General features: G+C 44.2%; 2 protein-coding genes across 2 annotated transcripts; both read left to right on the forward strand.

Moving 5' to 3' along the window:
* Positions 1–7,150: 7,150 nt before the first annotated feature.
* Positions 7,151–11,578, forward strand: LOC136438160 (uncharacterized). The gene has a single exon (XM_066432886.1). The coding sequence runs from the start codon at positions 7,267–7,269 to the stop codon at positions 9,718–9,720; it is 2,454 nt and encodes an 817-aa protein (XP_066288983.1). The 5' UTR covers positions 7,151–7,266; the 3' UTR covers positions 9,721–11,578.
* On the forward strand, positions 9,849–10,562 carry LOC136438724 (uncharacterized). Its single transcript, XM_066433636.1, has one exon. It carries the CDS (start codon positions 9,849–9,851, stop codon positions 10,560–10,562), a length of 714 nt encoding a protein of 237 aa, XP_066289733.1.
* Positions 11,579–17,136: the final 5,558 nt, after the last annotated feature.

The following is a 17,136-nucleotide window of genomic DNA, read 5'->3' on the forward strand; positions in this document are numbered from 1 at the left end:
CGAGAGCGCCGTCTTGTGGAATGGGGGCCTTAGAGTAAGAGCGAATGTCATAGCCTCTCTGCTCGGTACTTCATCTGCATTGAACTACTCTAGTACTACTACTAAATGCAGTAATTTGGGAAGAAATAGAATTTGTTGCTGATACCAGGTTATACGAGTGTATCAATACATGTAGCTGCATGTTTACGCTGTGACCCGGCCGCGCTTAATACGTCGTATATGTAAATCACAGAGAAACTTTGGCATTATAAACGAGCTCATGCCCTACATGTGGTTGCTACTCCCTATATAGCAAAGTCCTGAGCAAAAACCGCTTTTATGTTGACATTACCTGTTCCGTCCGGTCACAAACGAAACGTCGATATTAGTCTACATCATGACCGAACTTCCACCGGGACTGGGACGTGATATGCGGGATTGATAACAAATTACACCAACCGTTAACACCTGTGAAAGTTCGATTGACCACTTCGCTGCCCTGCTGTCGATATCTGTTCTATGTATATACTATCGGACTGTGCCATTAGATGCATTGTCCTCAGGTTTTTGCCACCAGAATTTTATCTGGTTTATTTTCTTACAACGTTCTCTCTAGATCACTGTGAAAGTAATAGATGCGTGCTGTACTGTTTAGCTGAATGGGATAGCCTTGATATCGTTTGCCTTCTAGTCAAGATTTAAGATTTTTTTATTGAACTTCGCAGTGAGATCACTGAATTACATTCAATGTACAAATAACAAGGTAAAAAGCTTTTAAGACTCACAATTTGCACATTTCGCAGTAATGATGAAAAGTTTCAAGATTATTCCACATTTCCCCTTACTCGGCATAAATAACACAGACATATATTCCACTTAAATAGAATAAGATGTATACATGTTCATAAATTGCACTTCGTTTTTTCCTTCGATTGACTGAAAACAGGGGAGTGTTGACGGCATTTTGAATGGTAGCGGCTAGCTGCTCATGATGAGAATCATTGTCCAAACTTATTGAGCAAGTTGCACATGTATGGGATGGGAGAATTTCTGTATCTGTTTGTTCTTCCTTTGGGCAGTACAGTTTTTTGCTGTTTCTAGTTACGCGGCCTGAAACCTGAAGCCTGGTCGGTGGCAGCCAGTCTCTGTACTCAGACTTGAGCAATGTCCTTGCAAATTTTAGGCAGAGCTGCTCCCTTCTCTCTGCAAGAGTTACCAGTCCAAGGCATTGCAGTGCACGAGGGTAGCCGTAGTCTTTCGTATTGAGGGGGCATATGACGAAGGTTGCTATTTGTTCTTGATTACCGAAAATTTAGAGAAAGGACGGATTCATTTAATAGAAACATGACGCTGTAGGAAAACTTTTAGCACTTGGCATGGTGGTTAGGGTTGCTGACTTAGAATTTAAACTTAAGATTTCGGAGTTGAATCCAAGCAGACCCCAAAGTTGTACCCCTGGGAATGGTACTTTACACTTATTCCCTCACTCGACTTGGATTAGAATTATTAGTACCTAGCTTCGGTTAGAGACGTCCTCTCGGATGGGACGTTAAGACGGATCCCCTATCATCATCAAAAGAGTAGGTGGGTCAATCCCGGTGTGAGTGGAAAAAACCGCACAGCCCGGCCCTATGCAGCTTGTACCTGATATACAAATTTCTGTGTTACGCATAAATGATAAAGGCAGTTTACCAGTAATGCAAACAAACACACTCTAGACATCACTCATGTAAAACGCGTGCGTGACAAACGAGGGTGTTCTTAAACAAAGTTGTATAAGCAACGAGACCCTTGTATGAAAACTTTTCTGAATGGATATTTATGGCCAACAATTGTGTCAAGATCTTCACACCTTACTCAGCGCGATATTACGCAAGGATAGTAGTGCGATGGGAAGATAACATCAAAGAATGGATAGGGATGAGTTTAGCAAAGGCACAAAGAGAAGGGGAGGTCAGAAAAAAAACAACTATGAAGACGTCCTAGCGGACGCCTTCGCTCCCCACCGGCCCAATGAGGACAAGTTAAAGGTAAGGTGAGGACAACGAACCGAACATGCGTGTCCTACAAAAGAATACAATGGTCTTATCAGAAGTATATGACATGTCCTTGGTCTTAAAATGTGTTCTTTTGTTCTGATGTTCCTTACAAGGTCGGGTCCTTTGTTCACGGATTTACAGATGCAATCAGCAGTGCCGCTGTGTCGGCGTGTGTCAGGTCACAATTGTTAGGTGTTAATTACAGGGTTTCTAGCTGGGCAAACTTTAGGTTGGTGATGGCAAAAATATGCGAATGACCATACTTTAGTCAAGTAATTTTGGACATCTTGTTGTAACATTTGGTGGCAATAAACTTTTTTCTGAATTATATTGATATCTATATTGAAGAAAGCCGCCTTTCTTTGACATGACTAAATCTTTTTGATAGTTAAAGGTCATATACTACGTTCAGTCTTACAAGTGACGTGCATGCATGTTATTTTACCCTTTCTGAGGATGCCCACACATAACGTTAGTTCACTCTCAATTAACGTCCGTATATTCCTTGGAGGTCGCGATCCTTTGTTCGAACGTTCGCAGATGCAATCATTACTGCCACTATGTTGGCCTGTGTCAGGTCACTATTGTTACACAAGGACTTAATTAGAACGTAGCTGGGCGAACTTTAGGTTGGTCAAGGGAAAATGACCCTGTTTTAGATAGGCAATTTCGGACTTCTTGTTGTAACATTTTACCACAATAGCCTTTTAAAAAAGATTATATTGATAAATATGTTGTAAAGGCGCCCCTCTGGTATATTGCTTTTTGATAGTCATGGACATATAGTTCATGTACTAGGTTTAGTCTTACTAGTGACGTGCATGCAAGTGATTTTACCCTTACTGTGCATGAAAACACATGAAGTCTGTTCACTGTCAACATATCATTTGTTAATTCCGTGAAAACGTTCACAGTTGCTGACTTAGAATCTAAACTAAATATTTTTGGTTTGAATCCAAGCAGACCCCAATGTTGTACACCTAGGAATGGTACTTTACATTATTCCCTGACTTGATCTGGATGAGAATTATTAGTACCTAGCTTCGGTTAGGGACGTCCTCTCGGATGGGACGTAAGTCGGAGGCCCCTATCAATTATCGATGAGAGTAGGGGGAGGGGGGCTCCATCCCGGTGTGAGTGGAAGAAACCTTACAGCCTGGCCTTGTGGAGCTTGTATCTGCTGTGCAGATCTAGTGTGTTACGTATAAAGGCGGTTTGCCGGTTATGAAAACAAAAGAACTCTAGACATCACTCACATAAACCGCGTGTATGACAAACGAGGATATTCTGAACAAAGTTGGACAAGCTACGAGACAACTTTTGTAAATGCCAATGTTTCTTAAATTTGCCGACTTTAGAAATGTTAATAAGATACAGGCAAGTTCCCGCCAAATCTAGGACACGTGTTTGGATAGACTCTAGGGACCTCAGCACATGGAAAGAAAATAGGCTCACTCAGAAGAGAGGGACAGGCTTCTCAACACAGGAGGGCTCAGGGCTTTCTCACAGGGAGAAAGAAGGATTTAGGCTTCCCACAGGGGGAAGAAATCAGGGCTTTCTCACAGGGAGAAAGAAGGATTTAGGCTTCCCATAGGGGGAAGAAATCAGGACTTCCTTGCCGGACAAGCAGGAAGAAATCAGGCTCTTCACTGGGAGGAGAAAAACAAGTCAAGAAAGGATAAAGGACTGGGTCAGAAAGGTTGGGAGAATTGACCAGTTTTTACGGTACTTATTTGGACTTTGAAGGTACTTATCTGGACTTTGGAGGCATTTACCAGGATACAGGACAATTGTTGGATCGTTATTCAACTTGGATTACTGCGACATCCACTCCGAACTTTGAACTAATCATACAACTCGGACTAACTTCAAGATTCCACACGAGGAGGCTTTTCATCACAATCAAGAACTGTACCGGGACTTGCATTAGTCAGTAGAATCAGGCGGCATATGTGTAATCACGGTGAACTACTAACTCTTCTTAATTAAACCATCAAAACGCAACCTTCCGACTCCGTTCATGTTGCCATCAAACCAGGTAAGACCAGTTAAATTCCCTCTCCTAACTTGCTGGCCGGCGGTGTCAAGCACAGGGCAAGTCACCGCGCTTACAGTAAAAACTGGTTCTACGACAAGACAGTAAACTGTGGTCTTGTCGGGAAGTTACAGTAAAACTTACGGTCGATTGGAGCCAGTAAAAGTGGTTATAGGACTCTAACGAGTAAAAGAAGAACTGTCATTGTGATTGTATACAGTTCCAAGAATTACAGCAAATGGGCTGTGGTCAGCATAGGAAATTTATCTGTCAAAGCTGAGGAACTGCGAAGCAAGGCCTGCATGTGTTTTCTACAAGGAAACAAAGAGCTTCTTGAGTAAAGAGTTATGTGATACGCTCAAGTTGACATGTTGGAATGCACAGTTGATTGATGATCTTGCCTAGGAAAGAAAGTGTAAGAACCCCATGACCCAGGTCACCTTACCGTAAAACAGCTAATTGTCGCAAGAAGTTACCATTGTCTATTTATGCTTCTGAAAACGGAAGAATTTAGACAACTGTCAAGTACAAGGACATTAGGCAAGAGCGTACTGTACTACATCACACGTGAATACCTCCGTCCAACGGCAAATACCACCAAGCAGAACAATTAGTAGTTTTAGGGTATCATGAGTGACGGCACAACTGTGGTATAGAACAGGCCTGACTGCTGTGTAAGCCAGGAGAACTGGGTCACTACATTACCGTAGAACAGCAAATAAAGAGGCTGTTTCTCCCAATAAAGGGGATAAACGGAGCTAAGGAAATAAAATGACTGATAAAAGGGAAGAAAGGGGCCTCTCTACGGTCAAAGAAGATGTAGAAGAGGAAACAGAAGGGCTACAAAAAAGGGTCCCAAAAAAGGCTGATTGGCTCCTGGAGGAAGACAGCAGGAGAAAGAAGAGTTATAGGTCTTCAGTGCTAGGACAACTGACACACAAGGCAAATGCAGTAAGGGCACTGATGGAACAAAATGAGCTGCTTGGCGCACAAGTTGCCTTAGAGGAATGGCAGCAGGCCTACTTTGACCTTGAAGAGTCACATGGTCAGTACCAAGCAACTCTCGATGCCGACCAGATCAATGAAGATACAGAAAACTGGGCCAAGCCACATTTCGAAGAGCTGGACCAGTTCCGGGATGAGGTACAAGAGTGGATTAAGACACAGAGGGAAGCACAAGATGTCAAGCCCTCTGACAGCATATCACAGGCGGGCTCAGGTATATCTAGTGTAGCCTCGAGTGCAAGGTTAAGCGCCAAGCTCAGGAGAGCGGAGCTCACTGCCAAGGCTGCGGCCTTGGAGGAAAGGGCGAAGCTACAAGAAAGAGAGTTCAAGATCAAGAAAGAGGAGATGGAGTTGGCTAGACAAAAGGAGATGTTGGAAGTGAAGATGGAGTTGGCACAAGAGGATGCCAAGCTACAAGCGCTAGATGAATTTGAGGGAATAGAGTCACCCGCTGTACCGAGAACCAGGAATGTTAAGCCAGAAATTGTAGAGCCTAGACGAACACCTAACGATTCCCGGAACCTGAACCCGGAGGCAAGGGATTTCCACCCAACGCTTCATGACAGGAATGGGCAAAAGAGTCCAACCCCCGAGGAGTTCCTGCAAGGGTTGGTGTCCCAACAAGCGGAAGTCACCAAGCTGATGATTGACCATAATAATCAGGCCAGCCTGCCAACTCGAACCATCAGAGCGTTCGATGGGAACCCGCTTCAGTACACCAGATTTACAAGAGCATTCAAGCATGCAATAGAAAGCAAAACCACAGACGCAGAAGAGCGTCTTGGTTATTTAGAGCAATACACAACAGGTGAGGCTAGGAGGCTGGTGAGCAGCTGCACACTTATGGCGCCAGAAGAAGGCTACACAAGAGCAAAGGAATACCTGCGAAGCAGGTATGGCACATCATATAAGATCAGCCAGGCCTATGCCAGAGAGGTATCGAAATGGCAAGAAATAAAGCCAGAAGATAAGGACGCATTGAGGGAGTTTGCGCTCTTTCTGCAGGAATGCGGAAATGCTATGGAAGGGAAGGACCACCTGCAGGAGTTGAACCACTACAGCAACCTGAAGTTGTTGGTGACAAAGCTTCCTTTCAAGCTGAGAGAACGCTGGAGAAGACGGTCCCATGAGATAATTAAAGAGCGTCCAGTCTCATTCTCAGACTTTGCTACCTTCGTGCAGAAAGAAGAGGACGTGGTCTCTAATGAGGTCTTTGGTGACCTCAACAACAGAGAGAAGAGCCAAGGTTCTAGCTCCAAACAGAAGTATGGACCACGGAGAGGTTCAAGCTTAGCAGTAGCTAGGGCAACGGACAATGCAGAAGCTGAGTCTCCAGGTGACTGTCTGTACTGTGCGAAAACCAATCATTGCCTGAGTGACTGTAGGGTGCTCGGCGCTAAACCAATAGACGAACGCCTGCGGTACATCAAAGGCCAAGGATTGTGCTTTGGTTGCTTGAAAGCTACATCACACCTGGCGAGGGACTGCAGGCAGCGGGCAGAGTGTAAGAGGTGTCAAAGATCTCACCCCACGGTGTTACATCGGGATGCTGAAACGGTACCCAAGAAGACGGCTGCAGTAGGACAAGTACTGCGCACCAAATGCAGCTGGGAAGGAGTTCCACCTATAATTCCTGTGAAGGTCCGCAGCAAGACCACAAATATCACAGTCGAAACATATGCTTTCTTGGACTCAGGAAGCGACGTGGTATTCTGTACCGAGTCCTTAAAGGATCAGCTGAAGACAAGTGGCAGGAAAACCAAGTTGACGCTGAATACAATTAATGACACTAAAGCAGTACAAAGCGAAGTCCTGGATGACCTGGAGGTCATGAACTTAACGGGAGAGAACGTTATTTCAATCGCCACTGCTTATACACAGGAAAGGATTCCAGCTTCAAAGGATAACATCATCTCCACTGAAGACCTTAAGGCTTGGCCACATCTCAAGGACGTAGACGTGCCCAAAATAGATGCCAATATAGGCCTACTTATTGGCAACAATGTGCCAAAGGCTGTAGAGCCCTGGCAGGTAATCAACAGCATAGATGGTGGACCATATGCAATCAGAACCGTGTTAGGATGGTCAGTAAATGGGCCCCTAAGGGGGGCCAGTGACGATAAGAATGTCAACAGGATCACCCTTGAGCAGCAACTCACGGAATACTTCAACAATGACTTCAGCGAAACCAGAGAGGATAAGAAAGAAATGTCAGTTGAAGACAAAAGGTTCATGAACATCGTGTCAAAGGGAACAAACAAAAACAATGGCCACTATCAAGTACCATTACCATTCAAAAATGGTAGGCCCAAGCTGCCGAATAACAAGCAAGTAGCCCTACAACGAGCCCAGCACCTAAGGAGGAAGATGATGAGAAATGAGAGCCTCCAACAAGAGTACACCCGGTTCATGGAAAAAATAATAGACAAGGGCTACGCAGAGAAGGTACCCACAGAGCAACTACAGGCTGAAGATGGACAGGTATGGTACGTTCCCCATCACGGGGTGTACCACCCTCAAAAGGGAAAGATAAGAGTCGTCTTTGACTGCGCCGCCTCATACGCCGGCACCTCACTCAACAAAGAGCTTCTTCAGGGTCCAGACCTGACCAACACGCTGTTGGGAGTGTTAACTCGGTTCAGACAGGAACCAGTGGCTTTGATGGCGGATATAGAAGCAATGTTCTCCCAGGTTAAAGTACCGTCGGAGGACAGGGATTATCAGCGCTTCATGTGGTGGCCGGAGGGTGACATAAACGAACCGCTGGAAGATTATCGTATGACAGTACACGTGTTTGGAGCAACGTCATCCCCAAGTTGTGCAAACTATGCCCTGAAGAGAATAGCTGAGGACTGTAAAGGACAGTACAACGAAGAAGTGCTAAAAGCACTCAAGGAAGACTTCTACGTGGATGATCTACTCAAGGCTATGCCAACAGAGAAGCAAGGACAATGCTTTGCAAATGAGATGCGAGAAGCATGCGCCACGGGAGGGTTCAGGCTCACCAAATGGGTTAGCAACAGCAGAGAAGTACTCAAGACCGTCCCAACAGCAGAGATGTCGGAGGAAGTAAAGGACCTGGATCTCGACCTTGACAAGATGCCAGTAGAACGTACATTGGGTATGTTATGGAATGTGCAGACAGACATGTTGGGCTTTCGCAACGTCGACAAAGACAAACCTGCAACAAAGAGAGGAATACTGTCAACGGTAAGCTCGATGTATGACCCACTGGGATTGATCGCTCCTGCTACACTGCATCCCAAGCTGATTTTGCAAGACCTGTGCAGGGAAAAGAAGACATGGGATGAAAGGATCCCAGAGAAACACGTCAAGTCATGGCAAAAATGGGAGGCAGAACTACCGTTGCTGAGTCGCAGATTTGAGGTAGACAGGTGCGTGAAACCGGTCGGATTTGGAGACCCTACCTCAGTGCAACTACATCACTCCGCAGACGCAAGTGAATCAGGGTATGGAACAGCTTCGTACATACGTATGGAGAACCAAGATGGCAGAGTACACTGTGCTCTGCTTATGGGCAAGGCCCGCGTCGCTCCGCTAAAGAAGGTCACCATACCACGACTGGAGCTGAATGCGGCAGTGGTAGCAGTCCGTGTGGACTCAATGCTCAAGAGAGAGTTAGACCTCAAGGTGGACAGAACGCATTTCTGGACCGACAGTACTACAGTATTGCGATACATAAATAATGAGACCACAAGATTCCATACATTCGTGGCCAATAGGCTAGCAGCAATAAGGACAGCATCAAATCCAAAGCAATGGCACTACGTGGAGTCTAGTTTGAACCCAGCAGACGACGCGTCGAGGGGACAATCAATTGAAGACTTCATTGACAACAGCAGATGGGTGAATGGCCCACAATTCCTGTGGGGCCCAAAGAGCGAGTGGCCGCAGTTGCCAGAGGGTCTTCAAGAACCACCACAGAGGGACCCAGAAGTCAAAGTGAACGCCATTCAAACAGAGGAACCAATGCAGTCCAAGAACCCTATGGATGCTCTCATCGCACACTACTCAAGCTGGTATCGCTTGAAGAAAGCTGTAGCTTGGATTGCTAAAGTGAAACAGGCCCTGAAGCAGAAGAGTAAGTCCCCAGGAAAGACAACATGTCAAAGGTTGTCGACAGGCGACCTTGCACGAGCAGAATTGGAGATAGTAAGACACGTGCAACGTAGTCACTACAGCGAAGAGATAGTGTCCCTGCAAAGAAGCAAGGGATCAGTGAAGTCTTGCAGCAGTATCTTCCAGCTGAACCCTAAGTTAGATGAAGAGGGCATCCTCAGGGTAGGAGGGAGACTGAGACAAGCAACCCTCTCGGAAGAGATGAAGCATCCAATGATGCTCCCGAAGAGGTCCCGAGTGTCAGAGCTAGTGATTCAAGAAATCCACGAAGACAACGGACACTTGGGGAGGAACTATGTGACATCCAAAGTGCGAGAACGCTATTGGATCCCTCAAGTTAACTCGCTAATCAGACAAGTAATCGGCAAGTGCGTTACTTGTCGCCGTCATCACGGCAAGACAGGAGAACAGAAGATGGCGGATCTACCGTCCTTCAGAGTAATACCAGAGAACCCACCGTTCACCAACGTGGGCGTAACTACTTCGGCCCGTTCGAAGTCAAACGAGGCCGCAGTATTGTAAAACGATATGGAGTCATCTTCACCTGCACTACGACACGAGCGGTTCACCTGGAGAAAGCAGACTCCCTCGACACAGATAGTTGCATCAATGCCTTGCGGAGATTCATCGCAAGAAGAGGACAAGTGAGGATGATTGTATCCGACAATGGTACAAATCTAGTTGGAGCAAAGTCGGAACTCAAGAGGGAGGTCAAAAAATGGAACACCAGCAAGATGCATGAAAGTATGTTAAAGAAGGGGATAGAATGGAAATTCAACCCACCTTCAGGTTCCCACTTCGGAGGAGTTTGGGAGAGGCAGATCAGAACCGTACGCCAAGTGCTGTATGCTGTCAGCAAAGGTCATCAACTTGACGACGAAGGCTTGGGTACGTTATTCTGCGAGGTGGAATATATGATAAACAGCAGGCCAATAACAACGGCAAATATGGAAGCTAACGACTTAGAGCCCCTGACACCAAACCATCTCCTGACGCTAAAGTCAAAGACGGACCTTCCACCCAACTTAACGGAGAAGGGAGACCAGTACGCAAGACGCCGATGGAAGCAAATCCAGTACATAGCAGACCTGTTCTGGAAGAGATGGGTCAAGGAGTATCTACCCACTCTACAAGGACGCCAAAAATGGGGCAAACAAAGAAGAAACTTCACAGTGGGAGATCTAGTGCTCCTGAAGGATGAGAACAACCCACGAGGCCAGTGGCCGTTGGGTAAAGTGGTAGAAGTAGTGCGTGGCAGCGAAGGATTAGTCCGACATGTCAAAGTCAAAACACAGCACAACATCCTAGAACGTCCGATAGACAAGCTATGCCCAATACTGGAAGAAGACCAAGGAGAAGACTAGAAACCTGAAATTCCAGGAGGATTACGTTCGGACACTAGTATCATAAGAGTTTATAATGCATGTAACTGCAACGTAGTGAACTAGAATACCCTATTTGGACTTTAAGGAATTTTATTCTGCATGTTTTCTACTACTAACCAAAGTAAACTATATTGTTGTATAATGTATAGCATTGGCATCAGGAAACTAAAGTGTAGAAATTGCCTTTAAGTCGGCAATTGGGGGCCAGTGTAAATGCCAATGTTTCTTAAATTTGCCGCCTTTAGAAATGTTAATAAGATACAGGCAAGTTCCCGCCAAATCTAGGACACGTGTTTGGATAGACTCTAGGGACCTCAGCACATGGAAAGAAAATAGGCTCACTCAGAAGAGAGGGACAGGCTTCTCAACACAGGAGGGCTCAGGGCTTTCTCACAGGGAGAAAGAAGGATTTAGGCTTCCCACAGGGGGAAGAAATCAGGGCTTTCTCACAGGGAGAAAGAAGGATTTAGGCTTCCCACAGGGGGAAGAAATCAGGACTTCCTTGCCGGACAAGCAGGAAGAAATCAGGCTCTTCACTGGGAGGAGAAAAACAAGTCAAGAAAGGATAAAGGACTGGGTCAGAAAGGTTGGGAGAATTGACCAGATTTTACGGTACTTATTTGGACTTTGAAGGTACTTATCTGGACTTTGGAGGCATTTACCAGGATACAGGACAATTGTTGGATCGTTATTCAACTTGGATTACTGCGACATCCACTCCGAACTTTGAACTAATCATACAACTCGGACTAACTTCAAGATTCCACACGAGGAGGCTTTTCATCACAATCAAGAACTGTACCGGGACTTGCATTAGTCAGTAGAATCAGGCGGCATATGTGTAATCACGGTGAACTACTAACTCTTCTTAATTGAACCATCAAAACGCAACCTTCCGACTCCGTTCATGTTGCCATCAAACCAGGTAAGACCAGTTAAATTCCCTCTCCTAACTTGCTGGCCGGCGGTGTCAAGCACAGGGCAAGTCACCGCGCTTACAACTTTTATGAACTGATATATATGACTAGCACTCGTGTCAAGATCGTCATACTTAACACAGTTCAAAGTTATAAGGCAAGGATTTTAGACCGATGGTAGAAGATTATCAAAGAATGGATAGGGATGAGGTTAACACGGGCAAAAAGAGAGGTCAAAAATAAAACTATAAAGACGTCCTAGCGGACGTCCTTTCTCCCCATCGGCCCAACAGGGACAAGTTACAGGTAAGGTAAGGACAACGAAACGAACATGCGTGTCCTTCAAAAGAACACAATGGTCTTTTCAGAAGTATATGACATGTCCTTGGTCTTCTAATTTATTTTTCTGCTCTGCTGAAAAGTCAAAGTTCCTTTAAAGGTCGGGTCCTTTGTTCGAAAGTTCGCAGATACAATCAGTAGATACGACTGTTTGGGCGTATGTCAGGTCAACCTGTTTACACAATGATGTGTTAATTACAACTTTCTAGCTGGGAAAACTTTATGTTGGTCAAGACAAAATATGCGACTGATTCTGTTTTAGACACGTGATTTTGATTATTTTGTTGTAAAATTTTGACACAATAGACGTTCAAAAAAATTATATTGATATCTATATTGAACAAGGTCGTCCACGTAAATGCCTTGACGATCGCGGTTCTTTGTTCCAACGTTCGCAGATGTGTTGGCGTGTGTTAGGTCACAATTATTACACAAGGTCTTAATCACAAAGTTCATAGCTGGGAGAACTTAAGGTTGGTCATGGCAAAATGACCCTGTTTTTGGACAGGCGATTTCGGACATCTTGTTGTAAGGTTGGGCCACAATAGACTTTAAAGAAAAATTATATTGATATCTGTATTGTCAAAGTCGTCCTTCTGGGATATGGTTAAGTCTTTTTTGATAGTCATAGTTTATGTACTAGGTTTTGTCAAACTAGTGACGATCAAACAATTGATTTTACCCTTGCTGAGCATGAAACTCTCAACGTATCATTTGTTAATTCTTTGAGAGCGTTCGCAGATGCAATCATTACTACCACTGAGTTGACCCGTGTGAGGTCACCACAGTTACACAAGGTTCTAATTACAACGTTCAGGTTGGTCAGGGAAAAAAAATGTGAATGACCCTGTTTGAGACAAGCAATGTCAGACATCTTGTTGAAATGTTTCCCACAATAGATGTTTTGATAGATTACATCGATATCTATTTTGAATCAAGTCGTCCTCCTGAGATATGAATAAGCTCTCAAGATAGCCAAAGGCCATTTTCATGCAAGGACAGATCGATCCGCAAGCCACCACCCAGCTGCGCTTTTTAGGCCTCATGGAACCGGTCCCACTTAGATCGGACGATTAGTTTGAGATCAGACCAGTCAGAAATCTCTCAGCTCTTAAGAAGGCCACGCTCTGAGACGCAACGTTCAACGTATAGAGTACATATCTGAAGGCAAGTCATAGGTAAAACATATTCCTTTTAGCTGTAAGCGATTGTAAATGAGAGCGAATGTCATACAGCTTACGGACGCGCGCATCCAAACGATCTACACAAATTGCAGTGCTGAAATTTTGGAAGTATTTCAGAAATTACTGTCATGACAAGGATATCACAGAATGTTCCGTTCGGACGTGAGGCGGGTCAAAAAGAATTCCAGTACGTCTCTTGAGCCCCTGTCACAAATCTAGAACATTTCCATGGCTTTGCTCCCCAGAACGCCTACTAGTAGCCAATGCCGGCGCTACGCGCTGGGTTGAGCCTCGGGGGGAACCCGGAATCCTTTCTATTCTAGCTCCAGTTCACTCCTCTGTTCGAATGAGAGCAAAATATGACTTGGTCTTTGTTCACGGATTCAGTCATTACTGCCGTTTTTATCCAACTTATCGCGCACGGTTGCCAAGTCGTTAACAAGTCGTTTCTAATGAACGCCAATATGTCGCTGGAAGTGGTGATTGTTTTTAAAGTAAAAAAATACGCAAGTGACAAAATGCCGATACTGGACGCGAACTAGACGCAAAGAAGTCGCGAATTGGTTTCCAATATTGGCTCTCTTTTTGGGGCATAGCCCCCCCCCCTCTCACTGGACCCGCGACGCGTTGGCGACCTCGCTGCATGCGTCCTAGATTGAATTTGAGTTAGCCTTGACTTTACAATGGGAATATCATGCAAAACGTACAAGTATGACTAAAAAGACAACAAGCCACACAATGCGTAAAAAGATTTGTTTTTTATCGATGAAATTCGTTTAGCGCGGTGTCAAATCGCTCGGTCGCAGCGACGTCGCCAACGTGTCGTGAATCCAGGGAATATAAGTTAGTTTCAAGGTTTGTTGTAATAAATTTATAAACATATATTACTACACATACAAAGTACAAAACGCATAATAGAGTGAAATCGTTCGTGTCAGTTCGTTTTGGTCCTTTCTGTCACTGTGAAAATCGTTTGCGCCAGGTAGTGCAAATCCTGTTATCACTGCAAATAATTTGAATGCATTTTAGTAATTATATGCTGTTTTTTTAATACAGTGGCATCATGATTTGCGATTTCCAATACCCCGCTCAGCGGGGCTCCATTGGCAAATGTGTCGCACGTTAGTGCAAGGGTAATTTTGTAAGAAAATTCCCGTCGCCATATTCAGTCGCCAACAGGTCTCGGCCGGTTGGCGACCAGTTGCGAATGACATTCGTCGGGCGCAGTTGCCAATTTTAGGTTGGTCATGGCAAAAATATGCAACTGACCCTGTTTTAGACAAGAAACTTTGCATTTGGACGTCTTCTTGTAACATTCATAACTACGTTAAGTCTTAATAGTGATGTGCATGCGAGTGATTTTACCCTTGCTGGGCATGCCAAGAAATGACATTAGTTCACTGCCAATGTTTGCTAATTCTTTGAAGGTCACAGTCTTTTGTTCGATCGCACATTTCGCAGATACAATCGTTACTGCCATTTTGCTGACCTGTGTCAGACCACCATTGTTACATATGTTAATGATAACGTTAATAGCTCTTTGCAAAAATATGCAAATGTCAGGGAAGGAAAACCCTGCACAGAAAATCCAGAGGGGATGAAACACCCCCGTCAAAAAAGTCCTAGGGAGCACACCCTAGCCAAAAAAGCCAGTGGGAATGACCCCTGTAGATATATGTAACTAGGGAGCACACCCTAGCGAAAGAAAAGCCAGTGGGAATGGCCCCTGCAACAATATGTAACTGTGTTTATTTGTGGAATTGTAAATGTGTACGTTGTTATGTTATGTACTTATGAATGTTCGAATAAAATTTTAAAAAAAAATATGCAAATGTCCCTGTTTTAGACAAGAAATTTTTGACATATTATTGTAACGTTTAGCCACTGTGACAATATACCTTTTTTGGCGACCCTTCAGGAACGTGCCAACCAGTTACACACATATCATGTTTCTGTTTGGAAGGTATTCTGATTTTCCCATGAATGTGAGGTCGGTATGTGTGGAAATTTCCAAGCATGCGTAGTAGTAAACATTCCGACATTCCATAGGGTACATAAGATCTCCCGAGACGTGCTAGAGGACCGCCCCGTCTAGACAGGCCAGGCGGGCGGTGTTTCACATTAGGACAGGGCATCTAGGGGCGTCCCAGGATGTAGATTTGCAGACCACAACTTGTATGTCAGCCTAAGGTCACATAAGGTCTAATTTCCTAGAATGGCACATTGCTCTTTACAACCGCTGTAAAATCATGATCTGATGCCAATTTTAGGTACGAGTTCTTTTGGTAACCAGACCTACAACACAGGGATTTGCCACAGAGATCTCACTGATTCCCACTGCCGGGGAAGGATAATTAACTAGCTAAAAAAATGTCACCATAGCGTACATCTCAGCTAGAGTGCCAATCTGTTTGCTGTCCCTTTGTGGTACTGGGAAAATGTGGTCCAAGGCTAGAAAAGAAAGTATTGTAGCGAGTGCCACTGTACTGCCACTGACATGTTTTGGGTTATTCTGAAAATACACTAGTAAAAGAAATGCTGCCAGATTGTTTTGCATCAGGCACGTCAGAGAGCGTAGCTTGTGAAGTTAGTGTAAATGCAGCATGGTTCGCTCGGGCCAAGCACATGTTGCGGGTTGAAAGTCACCATCTTAGCTATCGTGTTTTTGTTGCAATAGCCGTTACAAAACATAAAACATAGACACCTATTGCAATTAACATTCATTCGTCGCCATTGCAAAAGCTTTATTGCCTATCTTGTTTAAAAATTTTATTGATATCTATATTTAACAAAGACGTCTTTCTGGGATATGACTAAGACTTTATGATAGTCAAAAATCATACAATAGGTTTAGTCTTACTAGTGACGTGCATGCAAGTGATTTTACACCTGCTAGGCTTGCCTACACATCACATTTGATCACTCCCAATGAAAGCTCGGACATTCCTTGAAGATCGTGGTCCTCTGTTTTTTTCCATTTATTTATACAGGGAAAATACACTTAGGTAACAAGTCTGTTTTTCAGGTGTCCCTGGTATTAAAATCTAAAAACACAACTAGCACTGACTACAACATTTCTATCTGGGCGAACCTTAGGTTGGTCATGGCAAAATGACCAGGTTTTAGGTAGGCAATTTGAACATCTTGTTGTAAGGTTTGGCCACAGTAAACTTTAAAACATTATATTGATATCTAAATGGAACAAATGTGATTTGGGGATTTGGTCTTTTTGATAGTCAAAGTTCGTATGATAGGTTCAGTCTTACTCATGACGTGAATGCAGTTAATTTTAACCCTTACTGAGCATGCCTAAAATTACGTTTGTTTAATTACGTATGTTACCATTGTTACACAAGGTGCTAATTACAGCTTTCATGTTGATCACGTAAAAATTTTTGCGAATGACCCTGTTTGAGACAAGCCATGTCAGACATCTCCTTGAAATGCTTTGCCACAATAGAATTTTTAAGAAATTACATTCATATCTATTTCGAATCAAGCCGTCCTCCTAAGATATACATAAGCTCTTTTGATAGCCGGAGGCCACATACTTTTCATGCAAGGACAGATTGATCGGCCTGCCACCTCTCAGCAGACAAGTTTTTGCCCTTTTTACACAATGATGTAGGCAGACAGCTGCCACGCCATTCGTCCATAATGTACAGAGCGTCTTTTATTACTACTGAATGCATGGTTTCTCAGTTGAAAATGACCAACTGTTGATAAGTACCTGAGAAATAAAACCCCACAGGAACGTACACATCACCGTCGTACAGATATCAAGAATCCAACGAATCATCAAAGAATTGCTTAAGTTTTTGTTAGGACGGGATAGAAAGGGCAATGTAAGTCTTTATTAGTCACACTATTTGACTGACGGACAAAAGAGCTCTTGGGGGTGATCAAACCGGTCCCGCGAGGTAGTCAGATCGGACGATTTGTTTAAGATTAGATCAGTCAGAAGTCTCTCAGCTCTTAAGAAGGCCACTGTCTTAAACACAACGTTCAGTGTACAGGTCATATCTATCGGAAGGTAAGTCAAATATTTCTCTTGATTAGCTATAAGCGATCTTAGTTTCCCCATTCCACTGTGACGGTCCTCTCGCCGCACGC

This window comes from Branchiostoma lanceolatum, chromosome 7 (assembly GCF_035083965.1).
Source record: "Branchiostoma lanceolatum isolate klBraLanc5 chromosome 7, klBraLanc5.hap2, whole genome shotgun sequence".
NCBI lineage: Eukaryota > Metazoa > Chordata > Leptocardii > Amphioxiformes > Branchiostomatidae > Branchiostoma > Branchiostoma lanceolatum.